This window comes from Sorex fumeus, unplaced genomic scaffold (assembly GCF_029834395.1).
Source record: "Sorex fumeus unplaced genomic scaffold, SorFum_2.1 ptg000037l, whole genome shotgun sequence".
Lineage (NCBI taxonomy): Eukaryota > Metazoa > Chordata > Mammalia > Eulipotyphla > Soricidae > Sorex > Sorex fumeus.
The window spans coordinates 43886819-43905451 of record NW_026606094.1 but is presented as its reverse complement, the minus strand read 5'-3'; the positions used below and the strand labels follow the sequence as shown (position 1 = coordinate 43905451).

The window sequence follows — 18633 nt, the reverse complement described above, 5'->3', positions numbered from 1 at the left end:
AATTTCAGGGCCAGAGCAATTTGCCTTGCACGCAGTCCACCCTGGTTCAATCCCCAGCATCCCCCAAGCACCACCAGGAGTAATTCCTGAGTGCAGAGCCAGGAGTAATCCCTGAGCATCGCTGGATCTGACCCAAAAAGAAAAAAGAAAAAAAATAAAGAAAAGAAAATGATTCAGAGCATCCAGATAGGAAAAGAAAAGTCGTGTTTTCACTACTTCCTGATGACATGATATGAATATTATAATTAGAAAACCCTACTCTACAAAGAAGTTCCTAGAAATAATACACTTGTCTAATAAAGTGGCAGCCGGCAAAATTAATATGCGAAGGTCCATAGTTTTCCTATACGTAAATAATAGAAGAGAGAAATTTTTTTAAAAATCTTATTTACAGTTGTGCCCCAGAAAATCAAGTACCCAGGCATCATCTTAATAGAAGTGAAAGGCCTATACAGAGAAAACTACAAAACACTACTGAAAGAAATAAAAGAGGACATGAGGAAATAAGAACAACCTCTGACCATGGATTGGTAAGTTAACATCAAAACGGCAATACTCTCCAAAGCATTATACAAATTCAACACGGTCCCTAAAAGGACATCCCTGACACTCTTCAAAGACACTCTTCAAATATTGAACACTTGAAATCACATGCACAATAAAACCCCCTTAATAGCCAAAGCAATCCTCAGGGAAAAAAGAAGATAGGAACCATCACTTTCCCCAACTTTAAGCTGTACTGCATAGTAGTAATTAAAACAGCATGATATTGGAATGAGAACAGCAGAGACTGATTCTCAAATATATGGTCAGTTATTCTTTGATAAAGGAACAAAGAATATGATTTGGAGCAAGGAAAGCCTCTTCAACAAGTGGTATTGGGAAAACTGGTCATTCGTAGGGAAAGAAAACCACAAACTCATGCCGTTTTAAATCCATGCACAAAGGGCAAGTCAAAATGGATTCAAGACCTTCATAGCAGACCTGAAGCCATAAGTTACATAGGAAAAACATGCAGATCTACCCAAGGCATTAAAGTTAGAGGCATCTCTTAAGGATATAACACCATTGACCAAGCACATATAAGCAAAAATAAACAAACGGGACCTTGTTGAATAAGGAAGGTTCTGCACCTCAAAGGAAATGATGATCAGAATACAAAGACAGTCCACAGACTCAGAGAGAGTATTTGCCCAGTATATGTATGACTGAGGGTTAATATCCAAGTTATATAAAGCGCTGAAAAAAATTTCATGCAACCCTATCCAAAAAAATGAGAAGAAATAAACAGAAACTTCCTCAATAAAATACAGATAGCCAAAAGACATATGAAAAATGCTCTGTCACTAATCATAAGGGAAATGCAAATCAAAACAATAATGAGCTATCACCACAGACTGGCACACATCAAAAAGAATAACCACCAATGTTCACATGAGTTCAGGGGAAAAGGGACCCTCATTCACTGCTTGTGGGAATGTCAACTGGTCTAACTTTTTCAGATGATAATATGGACTTTAGCACTGCACTGTAGCACTGTCCTCCCACTGTTCATCGCTTTGCTCGAGCGGGCCCAGTAAAGTCTCCATTGTGAGACTTGTTACTGTATTTGGCATATTGAATACGTCACGGGTAGCTTGCCAGGCTTTGTCGTGCGGGTGAGATACTCTCGGTAGCTGAGAGGGGCAGAGGAATAGAACCCAGCTCGGCCAGGCTGGCTGCATGCAAAGCAAATGCCCTATTGCTGTGCTATCACTCCAGCCTGATAATAAGGACATTCCTCAAAAAACTTGGAATTCAACTGCCACTAGACCCAGCAATTCCACTCCTTGAAATATACTCCCAAAGGTCCATATACTTTTGCACTACTATGTTTGTTGCAACACTATTCACAATAGCCCAAATCTGGAAATAACCCAAGTGCCCAAGAACAGAAAACTAGATAAAGAAGCTATAGTACATACACACATGGAGTACTACTCAGCTGTAAGAAAAGGTATCGAACATAAGATGATGGTGTGGTAACATGAACAGGTTAGTTCTGAGTATCTGGGCCAATGTTAGTTCAGGTTTTGTCAGCAGCAGTAATCGGCTGATGAAGAATGTTAGGTTACTTGACCAAGATGCTGAACATCGGGGTCTTCAGCAACAGCTCTCACCAGGATTTATCCCAGAAAATTGCCAGCCGCGTATGCTTCTAACTAGGCAAGGTGCTGACTAAGAAATTTAGTAACCAGGAGACCTGTGTAGAGATTGGTGATTGGTGAAAGTATTCAGGGAGAGGATGTCTGCATTGTGCAGAGTGGTTGTGGTGAAATCAATTACAACTTCATGGAGCTTTTAGAACTTTTTTTTTTGGGGGGGGGGGTCACACTGGCAATGCATAGGAGTTACTGCTGGCTTTGCACTCTGTAATTACTCCTGGCAGTCGGTGCTCAGGGGACCACATGGGATACTGGGAATCGAACCCAGGTAAGCTGCATGCAAGGCAAACGCCCTACTCACTGTACTATCACTCCAGCCCCTCATGGAGCTTTTGATTATGATTAATGTCTGCAAAATTGCTTCAGTCAGCCGAGTTACAGAAGTCATCCCATGCTTCCACTATGTGCAACAGAACAAGAAGGATAATAGCCAATATCCAAACTCAGCCAAGCTTGTTGCAAATATGCTTTCTGTAGCCAGTGCAGACCATGTTAACACCATGGACCTTCATGCCTCCCAAATTCAGAGTTTTTTTTATATCCCAGTGGACAATCTGTATGCAGAGCCAGCCATCTCAAGTGCATATGAGAGAACATGTTTAGAGTTAAAAAATTATCATTGTTTCACTAGATGCTGATGGAGCTAGGAGAGGGACCTCCATTGCTGACTGGTTGAATGTGGATTTTTGCCTTGATTCACAAAGAACAAAAGAAGGCAAGTTAAGTGAACTGTATCATGCTGGTAGGTGACTTCAAGGACTGAGTTGCCATCCTGGCGGATGACATGGCTGACTCGTGTGGCACAATCTGTCATGTGGCCTACAAACTTCTCTTAGCTGGAGCCACCAGAGTTTATGCTATCTTGACCTATGGAATTTTTTCGGGTCCGGCCATTTTATGCATCAACAATACACGTTTTGAAGCTGTAGTAGTCACCAACACCGTACCTCAAGAGGATAGATGAAACATTGCTTCAGAATATGGTGATCGACATCTTCATGATCCCAGCAGAAGCCATCAGGAGAACTCACAATGGGGAATCAGTTTTCTACCTGTTTTGCTATGTCCCTTTATAATAGGAAAACTGCCAAGGCTCTCTAAAAGTCAAATGAGCCCACTCCACCCCTGTCACCCTTCTTCCCTTTGTTACTCAATGAAAGGTTGAACAGATGCATCCAGTAATTAGTTTCGTTTACCCACTTCAGTGTTTCTCTTAAATGTAGGCAAAGACAGATTGGGATGAACTACTTGGATTTCCCACTATATTGTTTCCTTCTTGCTGCTTGGGTTCAGTGAGTCTTTTGGTTTTCACTCCTGCTCAGCTGTTGAAAGATTTAGCAGCTGGAGGGTGTTGTGGAGAGCTATTGGGGATTATGAAATCTTGTGAAGCTCCTTTGATCTTTTACAAATATTTGCATGACAGTATTTCTAGGATTCCTTAATTCAGATCCGCTAATAACAAAACCAACCCAACATTTACCCAAATTCCACCCTCCCGCCTCTGCACCTCAGCCCTAAGTCTTTTAGGTTTTTAAAGTCTGTATCAAATAATTGCAAAAACCCTGATTGCCAAGTGCTTGTCTTCGTCGGTTCTCAACCCAGCTTGAGCAGAGCTCAGATGGGCACCCAAGGGGAGCCAGTGCACAGCACAGCAAAGGCTTGGGAGAAAAAAGCCAAATTAATCACCCTCATGCGATTCAGTAACAAGGATTCTCCTTTCTACTCATCATCCTTACTCTTTGGCCTCATTGAACTTCTGTATCTTTTCCTGGCCAAATGTCCTCAGAAACCCAACCAACTGGGGCCGGAATGATAGTACAGCGGGTAGGGCATCCCATATGGTTCCCCCAGCACTGCCAGGAGCAATTTCTGAATGCAGAGTCAGGGGTAACCCCTGAGCATTGCTGGATGTGACCCAAAAAGCAAAAAGAAACCTAACCAATCAGGGTTTGGGTTATCACAGACTTCCAAAAAAAAAAAAAAACCTGACTCCTTCTAGGTAATCTATACCACTTCTATAAGATTACTGTAACATACTCTCCTCCCTAGCCTGCTACCCTGGGGTAGTGGGTTATAGGTGTTGGTATAGTGCCTTTTAAGTATTAAATTTTGGTCTTCCTTCCTTGGACCAATTTAACCTCCCATGAACTGTTAAAAAAAATTAAAAAGATTTGACTGTCTCCTTGGAAGAAATTAATTTTAAAAAATGTGATGGGGGGATGGAGCAATAGCACAGTGGGTAGGACATTCGCCTTGCACGTGGATGACCTGGGTTTGAGGACGACCTGGGTTCGATTCCCAGCATCCCATATGATCCCCCTGAGCACCGCCAGGGGTAATTTCTGAGTGCAGAGCCAGGAGTGACCCCTGTGCGTGGCAGGGTGTGACCCAAAAAGAAAAAAAAGTGATCTGTCAAAAAAAAGAGAGAAATTTGCTGCTAATGTGGATGAATCTGAAGATTATACTGAGTGACATTAGAGCGATAGGGAGAGGCACAGAATGATCTCTCATATGTGGATTATAAAGAAATAGTAGGTAATTAAAAAAAATAAAATAAAGAAATAGTAGGGGAAGAGCAAAAGCCCAAAGGCAACAGACCCTAAGGGCTAATGATGCTCAGTAGGAAATTTTTCACTGGAGGAGGAGGAGCTAGAATAGGGAAGGGAACACTATGACAGTGGTGAAGGAAAGTGATCACTCTAGAGAAGGATGCAGGAGGGAAACTGAAGACATTGGTGGAGGGGAGTAGACACTAGTGAAGGAACTGGTATTGGTAAATTGTATACTGGAAAAAGTAAAATTGTATGCCAGAAATCAATCATGAAAACTCATGGTGATAAAAAAAACTTTTAGAAAGATAAGTATGATTTTTAATTGTTTTTAGACTCACATGCTATAGATATGTAACTTATTAAATGTCTTATATTACTCATAAGGAAAAAATGTAACTGTTCAAAAGTGACAATTTCTCACAGTGAAAAATGTGAAAAATGTCAACAGGTCATGTTTAAAATTATAAATTACTTAATGTGACTCAGTCTTACTAATAGAGCTTAGTGTTCAATTTAATGTTTTTTACATATGTATAAACGCTTGAAATCTTAACTATGATCAAAATAACCTATTTTTCATGTCCAAAAAGACAATATTTTATTTTCTATTGGATGATACTATGAATTTATTGGTAATTAAAAATAATAGCATTTTTGTGACTATCTTTATATTTAGATACTACAATCTGGTAGAAAATTTTACTATTCTTTTTAGACTTAACTTATCAAACTCTTTAGCTCTCCACTGTTTATAGTCTTTGCTCATTTTAAGCTTTTTTTAATTCTTGGCTCATTTTAACTGTATATTATTATAATAAAATTCATCATTGAAGAAAAATGACTCTAAAAATTTTAGTGAGATATTCAGCTATTCTGACTTAAAACTTTGCCAAAATCTCACCCCATATGATAGAATTCCTTTTATATTTATTTATACATATATAATCTTGCATTATAAAATAGGTCTAAATTACAATATTTTTGTATGTTATTTTTCTTTTAGTATTTTCTGCTTTTGACAAAGACAAGGACAACTTCATAAATGTAAACGAGTGGGTTAAAGGATTGTCAGTGTTTCTTCGAGGAACCTTTGAAGAAAAGCTAAAGTGTAAGATTTCTATGTGTCATTCATTTAGTAATATGTAGTATCATTTCTAACTTCCTGCATGTTTAATTTTTTTTTGGCTTTTTGGGTCACACCAGGCGATGCACAGGGGCTACTCCTGGCTCTGCACTCAGGAATCACCCCTGACGGTGCTCAGGGGACCATATGGGATGCTGGGAATCGAATCTGGGTTGGCCACATGCAAGGCAAACTCCCTACCTGCTGTGCTATCACTCCAGCCCCTTAATTTTTTTTTTTTTTTTTTTGCTTTTTGGGTCACACCCGGCGATGCACAGGGGTTACTCCTGGCTCATGCGCTCAGGAATTGCTCCTGGCAGTGCTCGGGGAACCATATGGGATGCTGGGAATCGAACCTGTGTCGGCCATGTTGGCTGCGTGCAAGGCAAACGCCTTACTCGCTGTGCTATCGCTCCAGCGCCCCAGCCCCTTAATTTTTATATAGAAATGTAAAGTTTGTGTTTTCTGTAGCGACCTTGTAGAAATAGTTAATGATAGTTTTTTTTTGTGGGATTGGGAGGAGTCTCACATGCAGCTGTGCACAGGGCATACTCCTGACGCTTAACTCAGGAAACACTCTGGCAGGGCTTTGGGGAGCATTATTTAGTCCCGGGAATCAAAGTTAGGTTGGCTGCAAGCCTCCAGCGTGCTGGGGTTTGGAGTGACCCTATGCTTTCCTATAGTGCTTGCAAAAACATTATGAAATGGTTTGAGGCCTTGCCCTGCTCCATCCACAGCAAAGTTATAGAAATTTCAGACCATTGGAAAACAACAACAATAACAACAACAACAACAACAAGAAAGTCCGGTTGACCACACACGAAGCAAGCACCTTATGCACTGTACTATTTCTTTGGACTCATGACAGCTTTTTATTTTTGAGGGGGGGTGGGAAGGTGTTCACATCTGGTGATGCTCAGGGGTTACTCCTGGCTCTGAACTCAGGAATTACTCCTGGCAGTGCTCAGGGAAACATATGGGATGTCGGGGATCAAATCCGGGTCTGCCATGTACAAGGCAAAAGCCCTACCCACTGTACTATTTCTCTGGTCCACCATGATAGCAGTTATTTCATAGATGAGCCTCTCATCTCAGGGCCCTCCCTTCTTTCACTTGCTCTCTCGATTAAGACTGAAGCTAATTTCAACAGCTAAAACAACTCCTGATTACCTGGCTAGGCTGAGGTTTCTAGGGCTCTTTCTCTGCCCAGCAAGAAATGAGCAGAACACAGGTTACACCGGGTCTATTTCTTGTTCAAAAGAACACCTCCAGGGCTGGACACGTAGAACATAAGTCTCACACATGTGAGAGAGATCCTCGGTCTAATCTCTGGCAACACACATGCAATGGACAATGATACCAACATTTCTAAACATCCCCCCCAACTTTCTCTCATTGCTAACTTTCTACTTTTTATAGGGGCACTGTCAGCAGAGATTGGGGCCTTCTGTGGTGTGCAGGAGACACTGGATGATAATTGGTTGTGCTTGGGGTTGAGGATCATGTGGTGCCATGGATCCAACTCAGGTCTTGCATATACAAGGCATGTGCTTTATCACTTGAGTCACATTCTTGATCTCTATTGATGACATTTTTGTATTGTTTTATGTCACATCAATTAGTGCTCAGGGATTGCTTCTGGCTCTGCATTAATGGATCCCTTCTGGCAGGGTTTGGGGACCATATAAGGTGTTGGGGACTAAACAGACGTTGGCACTGTAAATGTGCCCTACCTGCTGTATATATCTCCTGGCCCAATTCAGTATTCTTATACAATCTCACTGAAATGTAGACTTCCCGAGTCTAAATTCTATAATTATTTAGACACTGAAAATGGTTATGACAATGAAGTAGTTCTACTTGACTGAGTAGCACCACACTGTCAAATGTGCGTCTAACTTCCCAAAAGTGTTACATGCATATTTAATGATAAATTAATTGGGGGGGCAGAGGATAGGATAGTGCCTTTAGAGGAATTGTGCTGCAAATTCATGTGTAGATTACAAATTGAAGAAACTCACTAGATCTAGTGGGGGGGGGGTTAATTCTCTTGCCCTGCATGCAGCCAATCCATGTCTAAGTCGCAGTACCATATGTGGTCACCCAAACAACTCCTGGAGTGATCCCTGAGCAAAGCCAGGAATAAGCTCTAAGTAAGAGCCAAATGTTCTTTGTCAGTGATACAGTGAAATTCAGATATTTTTTCTCTGTAAAAAAAAAGAATTATTGAGATACATATATGCATGTGTATATAAATGATTGTTATCATCTTAGCTTCCTAACATTTTGGGGGGATGGAAGGTTGGGATACATCTGGCAGTACTCAGGGTCTATCTCTGATTTTGAACTCAGGTCACTCCTAACAGTGCTTGGGGGACCATATGTAGTAATAGGTAGCAAACGGGGGGTTATCGATGTGCAAGGCAAGCACTTAACCCCTATACTATTTCTCTGACCTAGCTTCCTAACATTTTAAACTTTAAGTTTTGAAACCCAGAGATTATAAATATTTCTTTTCACCTATCAAAGGGTATTTAAAGATATGTATTTTTCCCCATTTAGGGTCATAACCAGCAGTGCTCAGGATTTACTCTTGGTTCTGTGCTTAGGAATTACTCCTGGCAGTGCTCAGAGGAACATATTGGATGCTTGGGATTGAACCCAGGTTGGCCAAGTGCAAGGCAAACACCCTACCTGCTACGCTATTGCTCTAGCCCCATTAATCTAGTACAGTAAAATATAACAAAGGGTGCTTCATTTTACAGTTGCTCTACCTGATAAGCGATCACTGGATTCTATTCTTCTTTTTGAAATACCTAATGAGATTGATGAATTTGTTTTGATTTGGGGTTAACCTGGCAGTGTTCAGAGATCACTCTTCACAGGAGTGCTCAGGGGGCCATATGAGGTGGCAGAAATTAAACCTGGATTGATCATGTACTAGATAAGCACACTATCCACTGTACTGCTATCTCTTCAGCCTCCAAGGTTTGATGACTTTTTAATTGTTCTTATCCAAGTCTTTAAATTTTATGCTTTGGAAAGTCTGTTTTGAAGCATACTATTTGAATGGTGATGGCTACATTTCTCGAGAGCAAATATTTGACATGCTGAAGAACAGTCTAAACCAACCATCAAACGAAGAAGAGAGTTATGAAGGCATAGAAGAGTTGGTTGATATAACATTGAAGAAAATGGTAAGAATTTTAAAAAATGGTAAGTCATATACAGCCAAATGGACATTGGGTAAAGCTAAAGAAATGGATTTTTTCCCTCTATATTCACTATAGAGAGCAGGAGTATTGTTATTTTCTTCTTTACTGACTAGAATGGTAGTTGATGTCCAGTAAATTCTTGTGGAAGATTGGGTAATCAAATAAATCCCTATAAAATGTATATTAATATTAGCACTGTCCTCCCGTTGTTCATCAGTTTTCTCAAGTGGGCACCAGTAACGTCTCCATTGTGAGATTTGTTGTTACTGTTTTTTGGCATATCGAATACATCACAGGTAGCTTGCCAGGCTTTGCCGAGCAGGTGGAATACTGTCAGTAGCTTGCTGGGATCTCTGAGAGGGGCGGAGGAATCAAACCCAGGTCGGCTGCGTGCAAGGCAAATGCCCTACCCGCTACGATATCACTCTGGCCCATATTAATATTATTAGTTTTATTTATTTATTTTTTTGCTTTTTGGGTCACACCTGGCAATGCACAGGGGTTACTCCTGGCTCTGCACTCAGGAGTTAGTCCTGGCAGTGCTCAGGGGACCATATGGAATGCTGGGATTTGAACCTGGGTCGGCCACGTGCAAGGCAAACGCCCTACCTGCTGTGCTATCTCTCCAGCCCCAATATCATTAGTTTTAAATGTTTTACTTTATTAAATGAGCAGGAACAGATTTAACTTGTGTAAAATTGAATACTAATCATCTTTCTTCATAACCTTAACCCTCAGTTTTTAAAAAAATAGTGTAATAAATAGAATAACAGTGATAATGTAGAGTGCTTATGATATGCCAGACCCTTCACAAAACATTAATATAGGGGCGAATTTTGCACCCCAAACTTCTGAAAAAATTATTGCTTCTATTTTGCATATGAGAATAAAGTATAGATAGTCTTACTCAAGGTCACTCTGAAAAAGGGGGTGTGGAATTCATCTTTTAATGAAGCTAGTAACCCGCTATGATGGATTTGGTGATTCCTACTGCCTTCTTACTACAGCTCAAAGTTGGATACCAGTGCAGATTTGTAACTCTGAGGTCACCTGGACCCCATTACTTCTATTGCTCTGGAGTTGAGAAAAGAACCAAGTGTTTGCTGCCAAGTAGAAGGACCCAACCCCGGCTCCAGAGGATTCTCCTCCTCTGGAAATAACCAGCAGCTATAACCACTGAGCATAACAGTATGTTCCTGTATCAACACATGCCCAAATAATATTTGGGTTGGATTCAAGTTTCACATAAATTAAACCCAGATTCAATGAAACAGTTAAAAGCTTTTCTGTTGGACACACACATCCCTCTCCCTGCACTTCATCTTCCACGGTGCTTGTTGGTGCTCCAGGCAACTTTACTTACTGGGGCCAGAAAGATAGTACAGAGGGTAAAGTGTTTGCCTTGCATGCTGCTGACCTGAGTTCCACCCCCAGTATCCCATATGGTCACCTGAGCACCACCAGCAATGATTCCCTGAGTGCAGAGTCAGAAATAATCCCTGGGTATTGCCAGGTATGACCCAAAACAACAAAAGACTGTTTACTTGTGGGTTTACACTCTAGTTTAGTCTCGTAATTGGGTTTTGAGCTTCCTCTTCACCTCTCTAGATCTCAATGATCTTTAAAGACGTCACTCTACTCCATCTTGAATGGTTACTATTCCAATCCCATTGTCTTGCTCCTTAACTGAGTATTTATATCATTTTCACATGATGAACTCTTTTTTTCAGATATCTATTTGATATGCAAAATTAAACTATCATCTTATCAAGAAGTCATCTTGTGTCATTTTCAGATATTATACTTAAACATTCACATAGCATTTCAGTGAATTCATAAACATTTAAGAAAACCATAAAACAATTCTCAAGTGAGAGAACCAAGTTCTGCCCTAAATTACTTATTTTGTCACAAAAGTAACACTATAATAATTTTCTATATTCTTGGTCTTATTTTCACAATTAGAGTATGAATCTTTTGGAACAACATTACATTTTTATCTACTGAGCTCTCAGGGTTTTATCTAACCTGAACCCAAACCCAACACTGTATGGTCTAGATAATCCTCAGCACTGTAGTGCCTGAGCATCCTTAGGTCCCTGCATCAAACCATAGGCTGGTTGGGCAAGAATCACCAGTGGGGCCTCCAGAACTCCTGAGCACCACGTGGAAGGCTGCTCCCTCAATAAAACAAGCCAGAAAAAAAGTTTACTTTGCTTTGAATGGGGAGGAGTATTGGGGCCACACTTGGCAGTGCTCAGGACTTAACTCCTGACTATGTTCAGGTGTCACTCCTGGTGTTGCTCAGGAGACCATATGCAATGCCATGGATCAAAACAGGGACAGCTGGGTGCAAGGCAAGCTTCTGTTATATTTCTCTAGCCTAAATGGTTTTACTTGATAAACTCTTTTTTTCAGACAGCTATTTGATATGCAAAATTAAACTATCATCTTATCAAGAAGTCATCTTTGTGTAATTTTCAGATATTATACTTAAACTTTCACATAGCATCTCAGTGAATTTATAAACATTTAAGAAAACCATAAAACAAGCTTTAGATAAAATACTATATTACCTGGGGTCAAAGAGACAGTACAGTGGGAAAGGTACTTGACTTCCATGCATTCAAACCGGGTTCAATCCCCACACCACATATGGTGCCTGAGCAATGCCAAAATGATCTCAGAAAGTTTAGGAAGATCTGCATAGTAGGTAATTTATTCAAGTTTTCAGAGACTGTAACAGAATAAGAACTACAATCTCCAAATCCAATCAACCTTCCATTTTAGCATTAGAATTGTGTCAAAAATCCATCCATGGGGCTGGAGAGATAGCACAGCGGGTAGGGTGTTTGCCTCGCACGTGGCCGACCCGGGTTCGATTCCCAGCATCCCATATGGTCCCCTGAGCACCGCCAGGAGTAACTCCTGAGTGCAGAGCCAAGAGGAACTCCTGTGCATTGCCAGGTGTGACTCAAGAAGAAAAAAAAAATCCATCCATGAAAATTGTTTTATTATGAGTGATATCACAAACTAATTAAGGAAAGATTCACAATGTAATTTTAAGCATTAGTTATTTTACTGGTTCAAATTCTAATTCTCATGTTCTAAAATATATTGAAATCATGTTAGATACAATTTTTACTTGTAGGTAGTGTGTGGGTGAGGTAATATTTGGGAAGGACAGCATATAAAATAAAATACATACTTTCTCATATTATTAAGTGAGCTGCTGGAATTAGTCCCACGTTTGACAATCTACGATTCTAAAGACTAAATAATTTTTTTTACTTTCTGGGTCACACCTGGTGATGGTCAGGGGTTACTCCTGGCTCTTCGCTCAGGAATTATCCCTAATGGTGCTCAGGGGACCATATGGGATGGCAGGGATAGAACCTGGGTCCACCTCATGCAAGGCAAACACCCTATCCACTGTACTATTACTCCAGCCCCAGACTAAACATTTTTTTTGCTTTTTGGGTCACACCTGGCGTTGCACAGGGGTTACTCCTGGTTCTGCACTCAGGAATTACTCCTGACGGTGCTTAGGGTACCAGATGGGATGCTGGGAATTGAAACCAGGTTGGCCGCGTGCAAGGCAAATGCCCTACCCACTGTGCTATTGCTTCAGCCCCTAAACAATTTTTAAATGAAATATGCTAGACTTGACATTGCAGTACTTCCTATTAAATACCTAAAATTGTATTCTATTTTGGGGTGAATACACAGGGCTTTAGCAATTATATTAGGAAAAAAGTACTTTTAAGTATCTTATGGGATCTGCACTATGGAATTACTTCTGGCAGTGCTCAGGGGACCATATAGGATTCTGAGGATCAAACCTGTTGGCCAAGTGCAAGGCAAATACTTGACCTGCTGTACTATCTCTCAGACCCTTGTACTTGTTTTCTTAAAGCAGGGAAGCTTGATTTTGACTCTGATGATTATTATTGTGATTTAGTAAGAACATTTTTCTCTCTAGGATTATGACAATGATGGCAAGATATCTTTTGCTGACTTTGAAAAAGCAGTGAAAGAAGAGAGGCTTTTGTTGGAGGTATTTGGACCATGTTTACCAGAAGCAAAGGTAAAGTGCCAACACCTAACAGTGGTGGAGGGAATATTTTAAAAGACCAGAGCGATAGCATAGCTGGATAGGGTGCTTGCCTTGTGTACAGCTGACCCAGATTTTATCCTGGGCACCTTATTAAGTCCACTGAGCCCCGTCAGGAGTGAATCCTGAGCACAGAGACAGCAGAAGGCCGGAACACTGCTAGGTGTGGCCCAAACAAAACAAAACAAAACAAAAATGCTTGCTAAATACTGTTTCAGCCCACTGTAAAAGTTCAAAGGAATTGGTCTCATGCTATTATTTGGGGAACCATGATACTAGTGATTAATTGTACTTAATACTAAATACTAGTTTATTGTTGATCACTCCTGGCAGGCTCAGGGTACCATATATGCTAACAGGAATCAAAACTGAGTCAGCCACATAAAACACCCTATCCACTTTACTTACTTGGGCTCCAGCCCAAGGTAGACTTTTTAAAAAAGAGACTAGTGAAAGAGAATCAATAATTTTATCAAAAATAATTTATAAGGGGGGGTATGGTGCTGCCAGCAGGTCAATCTGTACCTGTGAGGCGAGTGCATCAGCAACCTGATGGAGCCTTCAGCCTTCCAGATACCCCAAAATTGCTGCTGTGCTTTTGGCCAGACCCCAAAAACTTGGGGCAAAGTTTACCAAGAAAATAAACGGCCAAAAGTTAGGTATGTGGGAAACGCACCCACAAAACACCTCTGGCTCAGCTATATAATTGGAGGCATGATGGCTTCTCTGGTTCCTGATTGAACTGCTTAATGGCCATGATCCCAGAGACTCAGAAACAAATCTCGAAAGTCAGCGGCTTTTGGCAGAAATGCATCCGGTCCCTGCAGTAGGTTACCGGTGCTGGGCCAACCCAGGTAGGAATAGGTTTCATGCCTTGGCCTGTTCCACCCAGCAGCCCAGTGGCCGCCATCCTTCAGAGGCCACTGGACAGTCAGGTTTGGGTCCCCAGTGACGGGACACGCAGGGCCTCACGGGATTGGGGTGGAGCTGGTCCTGTCCTCCCCACCCCAACGAAACCCAAGTCATCGCCCACGAACGGCCTCTCTGGCTCCTGATCATGATCATGGCTTAACGGCTATGATCCCAGAGACTCAGAAACAAATCTCGAAACCCAGTGGCTTTTGGCAGAAATCCCTCCAGATTTCACTTGATCACTTGACTTCCCGTTAATCGTCAATTTGCTCGAGCGGGTGCCAGTAACGTCTCCATTTGTCCCTGTCGCGTGCTAGTGTAGCCCAATGGCATCTTTTCGCTCTAGGAACATGAAGAGCCTCAAACCGATCATTCACGATCTTGATGAAGAAGTCTGACCATCTGGTAGGTGGGCGGCCACACGGTCTTTTGACATCCCATGGAATCCGGTCGCTAACAGCTCTAGTCCAGCGGTCATCTCTAAATCTCATTACATGACCAGCCCATCTGATTTTTGACACCTAGGCAAACGAGACAGCGTCCCTGATTCTTGATCATCTACGGAGGTCGGAACTCCGGATTCTTTCTCTCATTTGAGTGAAACGAGATATTCCAAGCATAGCTCTTTCAATTCCTCTTTGGGAGACCCGAATAGCGTTCTCATCCTGTTTGTGTAGGGCCCAGGTCTCTGAGGCATATGTTAATGCAGGAAGAACAGTGGAATCAAAGAGATGTGCCCGGAGCCGGAGGTTCTTCGTTCTCTTAGCTATTTCTTCGACGTTCTTGAAGGCGTTCCAAGCCGTTCTCTTCCTCCTGCGCAGCTCAGGTGTCAGGTCATTTGTCATGATGACTTCTCGACCTAGGTACACATAGCTGTTGCATTCGGAGATGGTCATTCTGTTGAGAGCGAATGGGGCGTCAGGTGTGAGGCTGTTTCTCATAAACATTGTCTTCATAAGATTCAGCTGTAGTCCGACCTTTCCACATTCACGGTTGAAGTCGGCCAGCATTTGTGCAGCTTGGCTGATGTTTGGTGTTATTAAAACAATGTCATCAGCAAAGCGGAGGTGGTATAGTTGCCGACCATCTATCTTCACTCCCATTCCTTCCCATTCCAGTCATCGCATGATGTTCTCGAGGGTGGCACTGAAGAGTTTCGGTGAAATGGTATCACCCTGCCGAACCCCTCTCTTGACATTGATGATTACCTCTTTGTAGAATGGTGAGATCCTGGTAGTGAATCCATAATACAGCTCACGGAGGATCTTGATGTATTGAGCTTGAATGCCCTGATTGGCTAGGGCTTCAATGACCGCTTCTGTCTCAACAGAATCAAAGGCCTTCTTTAAATCAATGAACGTTAGACAGAGCGGCATCTTGAACTCCCGAGAAACCTCAATGAGCTTGGTTATCGTGTGGATATGGTCGATGGTGCTGAATCCTTTGCGGAACCCGGCTTGCTCGCATGGTTGTCCTTCATCTAGTGTTCTGCCAATCCTATTTAGGATGACTCGAGTGAACTAAGTTGTAGATGAAAGACAATAGGCAGATCGGGCATTAGTTGCCAATGTCATGGATGTCTCCCTTCTTGAACAGTAGTACGGTCCTGCTGGTTTTCCACTGGGACGGAACCTTGCATTCAGACAGGTAGCGTGTGAAGAGCCGAGCCAGTATATTGATGAGTACTGATGGCAGGTTCTTCAGGTGTTCAGGTCTGACCTTGTCTGGGCCGGGTGTTGTTTGTTTCTTTACTGATGAAATGGCGTGTCGGATTCCGGAAGGGAGAACATTGGGAACAACATATCCATCCTGTGGAATTCGGTATGTCGGCAAGTGGACATGGCTATCGAAGAGATTTGAGTAGAAGTCATGGATAATCTTCTCCATTGCCATTCTGGAGGATGTGATAGATCCATCAGGATGTCGGAGGGCAGTCATCTTGGTCTTGTAGTTGGCGAAGGACAGGCGGGCGTTACAAATACTTTTCCCGGCTTCTGCCACATCTACCAGCACTTCTGCTCTTCTCTCTTTGAGGTCTTCCTTGATCGCATCTCTGCACTGCTTTGCGAGCTCGGACGTTTGCTTGCAGTCGCCAGAGGCATGCGCCAAACTACGTTGGCGAATAAGCTCAAGAGTTTTCGAAGACAGGCGTTTTTGTTTTGTTTTGTTTTGTTTTTGTGGCTATCTCTCCCTTGGCGTTCCTCACACAATCATGGAGGTGTTGAACCAGTCGATCATATTCCTCGTCAATGTTGTCAACAATGGCATCTTCCCATGTTGCCGCAATAGTGCCAAAGAGCTCCCAGTTGGTGGTCGTTCCGGGAGTTCTCTTTTTAAACTTTGCAACCCTTTCTCCCTGCTCTGTGAAGTAGAATTTTGCACGAAGGAGATGGTGGTCTGATCCCGTTCGGAATTTTGGGACAACAGCGACATCAGTCAGGCAAAACTGTCGATTGAATATGATGTGGTCTATTTCATTGTGGAATCGTCCACCGGGAAACTCCCATGTCCAACGTTTAGTTTCTGCCTTCTGGAACTGTGAGTTACCATGGATTGTCTTGGTTGACATGATGAACTCAGACAGTCTCTCACCCTGTTCGTTCCATTCAAACCCATGGGTCCCGATGTGAAGTTCTTCAGCTGATCTTCTCGGTCCTATCTTGGCATTAAAATCACCCACAATGATCTTGTAGAAGGTGTGGTCTTCTTTATAGAACTTCTCCAGTTTCATGTAGACCTTCTCAATTTCTCCTTCATCATAATTAGATGTTGGTGCGTAGACAAAGAAGATAGAAACTGCCGGCAGTGAGCCACATCTAATCAAATGTAAACGTTTGACTCGGGTTGTTAGGCATTCGAATGAATCAATGTTCATGGCCAAGTTTGTGTTGACAAGGACACCGACGCATCCGACACCTGTTTTATCGCATGTTCCAAGGAACAATTCTTCTCTAGTGTCGAAAACAGCATGATGAGATTGGTGCCTTCTTGTCTCGGTCAGACCAATGATGTCGTACTTGATCTTTCGTGCTTGTACCATCAGGTCTTCGATGGATGCATCTGATGCTAGTGTACGTGCATTGAAAGTACAGACGATCATTTTTGTCTTCCTTCATTGTGGCAGCCTAGTTCGGCCTTGAGATTTTATCGGCCTCCCCTTTCTCATCCTTGTCAGTGCTGCCATGTTAGTGAAGCCTTCAGGGTCAGGTGAATGAGACCCATTGTAGTTACTGGTTTTGGCATATCGAATACACAACGGATGGCTTGCAAGGCTGGCGGAATACTCTCGGTAGCTTGAGAGGGACCTTCCAGATTTAAGTGTTAAAATTTCGGAATTTCAAAATCACATGGCCCTACTGCAGCCACGCGACATCATATGTTATTCATAACCAGCAATAGAACACAAATTATCTACTCTTGCCTTTTCAGCAGATCTGAGTGTTGGGGTAAAATCTCAAATAATAATGGTGGGTCGGGTGTCAAAATATTGAATATGATCAAAGTAGAGAGTCATGTGGAAATCATCTGCCCCACAGGTAGGGGGAGGGTGTGGGATGGGAGTATACTGGGGTTTTTGGTGGTGGAGAGTGGACACTGGTGAAGGTACGGGTGTTTATTGTATGAGCAAGACTTAGACCTGAATGCTTTGTAACTGCTCACAGTGATTCAATAAATAAAATGATTAAAAATGAAAAAAAAATTTATAAGGAGGCAAGACCAAGTCCCTTGGATGAAGCTTCTTTCAGTACCGTTCATCACTTAGTGCCAGCCTAACAAGTCTGATGTTACGTTATCATTGAAGATGAACCTTATTAGGTATGTCCAACTCAGTCCATTAGACAAGCAGCCCTAAGGGTAGGACGGAAATCAGGCACCACATGAAATGAACCTTTTCGTGTTTTTTTCATCAGTTAGAAGAAAAGTGGCAGCAACCTGGACCTATTTGGATTTCTAGTTATATGACCCACTAACAAGGAAAAAAAGTGGGTGTATTGAGAGCACTGGCAAAGTCTTGTATTTATATATACTAGTTTGTTTCTGCCTCCATAGAAGGTGATTCTTTTTGAGAATTAAGCCTGAGTGTTAGTACAGTGGAAAGAGCATTGGCCTTGCAGGCAGCCAACCTGGATTTGATCCCCAGCATCCCTGTGCACCACCAGGAGTGATTCCTGACTGCAGAGCCAGGAGTAACTCCTGACCATCTCTAGGTGTGACTCAAAAAGTAAAAAATAAAAAAAATAACTTTTTATAGAATCATATATGCATCTAATTTCAGCTTTGTTCTAATAGACTGTCAACTTTTTACTTTACAGAACTGCCTTGAATTTGAAGCACTAGCATTCAAACACATTCTGACATCTGGTTTTTAATTGTCAATCACCCAATACTTGTATTAAAATCATAAAGAGACACTGGTGGAGGGATGGGTACTCAATCATTGTATAACTGAAATGTAATCATGAAAGTTCGTAAATCTGTGACTGTATCTCACAGTGATTCAATAAAAAAATTT

At 41.9% G+C, this 18633-nt stretch overlaps 1 protein-coding gene, 1 non-coding gene and 1 pseudogene across 2 annotated transcripts in view; all 3 read left to right on the top strand.

Moving 5' to 3' along the window:
• The window catches only part of LOC130027400 (calaxin-like), a 30153-nt gene extending 11663 nt beyond the window's left edge, over positions 1 to 18490 (top strand). Inside the window, exons 3-6 of the mRNA XM_056118145.1 lie at positions 5760 to 5864; positions 8925 to 9076; positions 13077 to 13181; positions 18434 to 18490. Coding sequence (XP_055974120.1) covers positions 5760 to 5864; positions 8925 to 9076; positions 13077 to 13181; positions 18434 to 18490 — 419 coding nt within the window. The remainder of the gene's footprint in view (positions 1 to 5759; positions 5865 to 8924; positions 9077 to 13076; positions 13182 to 18433) is intronic.
• LOC130027401 (ribose-phosphate pyrophosphokinase 1-like) lies at positions 2121 to 3280 on the top strand (annotated as a pseudogene).
• On the top strand, positions 6511 to 6642 carry LOC130027883 (small nucleolar RNA SNORA9). Its single transcript, XR_008793095.1, has one exon. It is a non-coding gene; the product is annotated as a small nucleolar RNA SNORA9 (small nucleolar RNA).
• Positions 18491 to 18633: the final 143 nt, after the last annotated feature.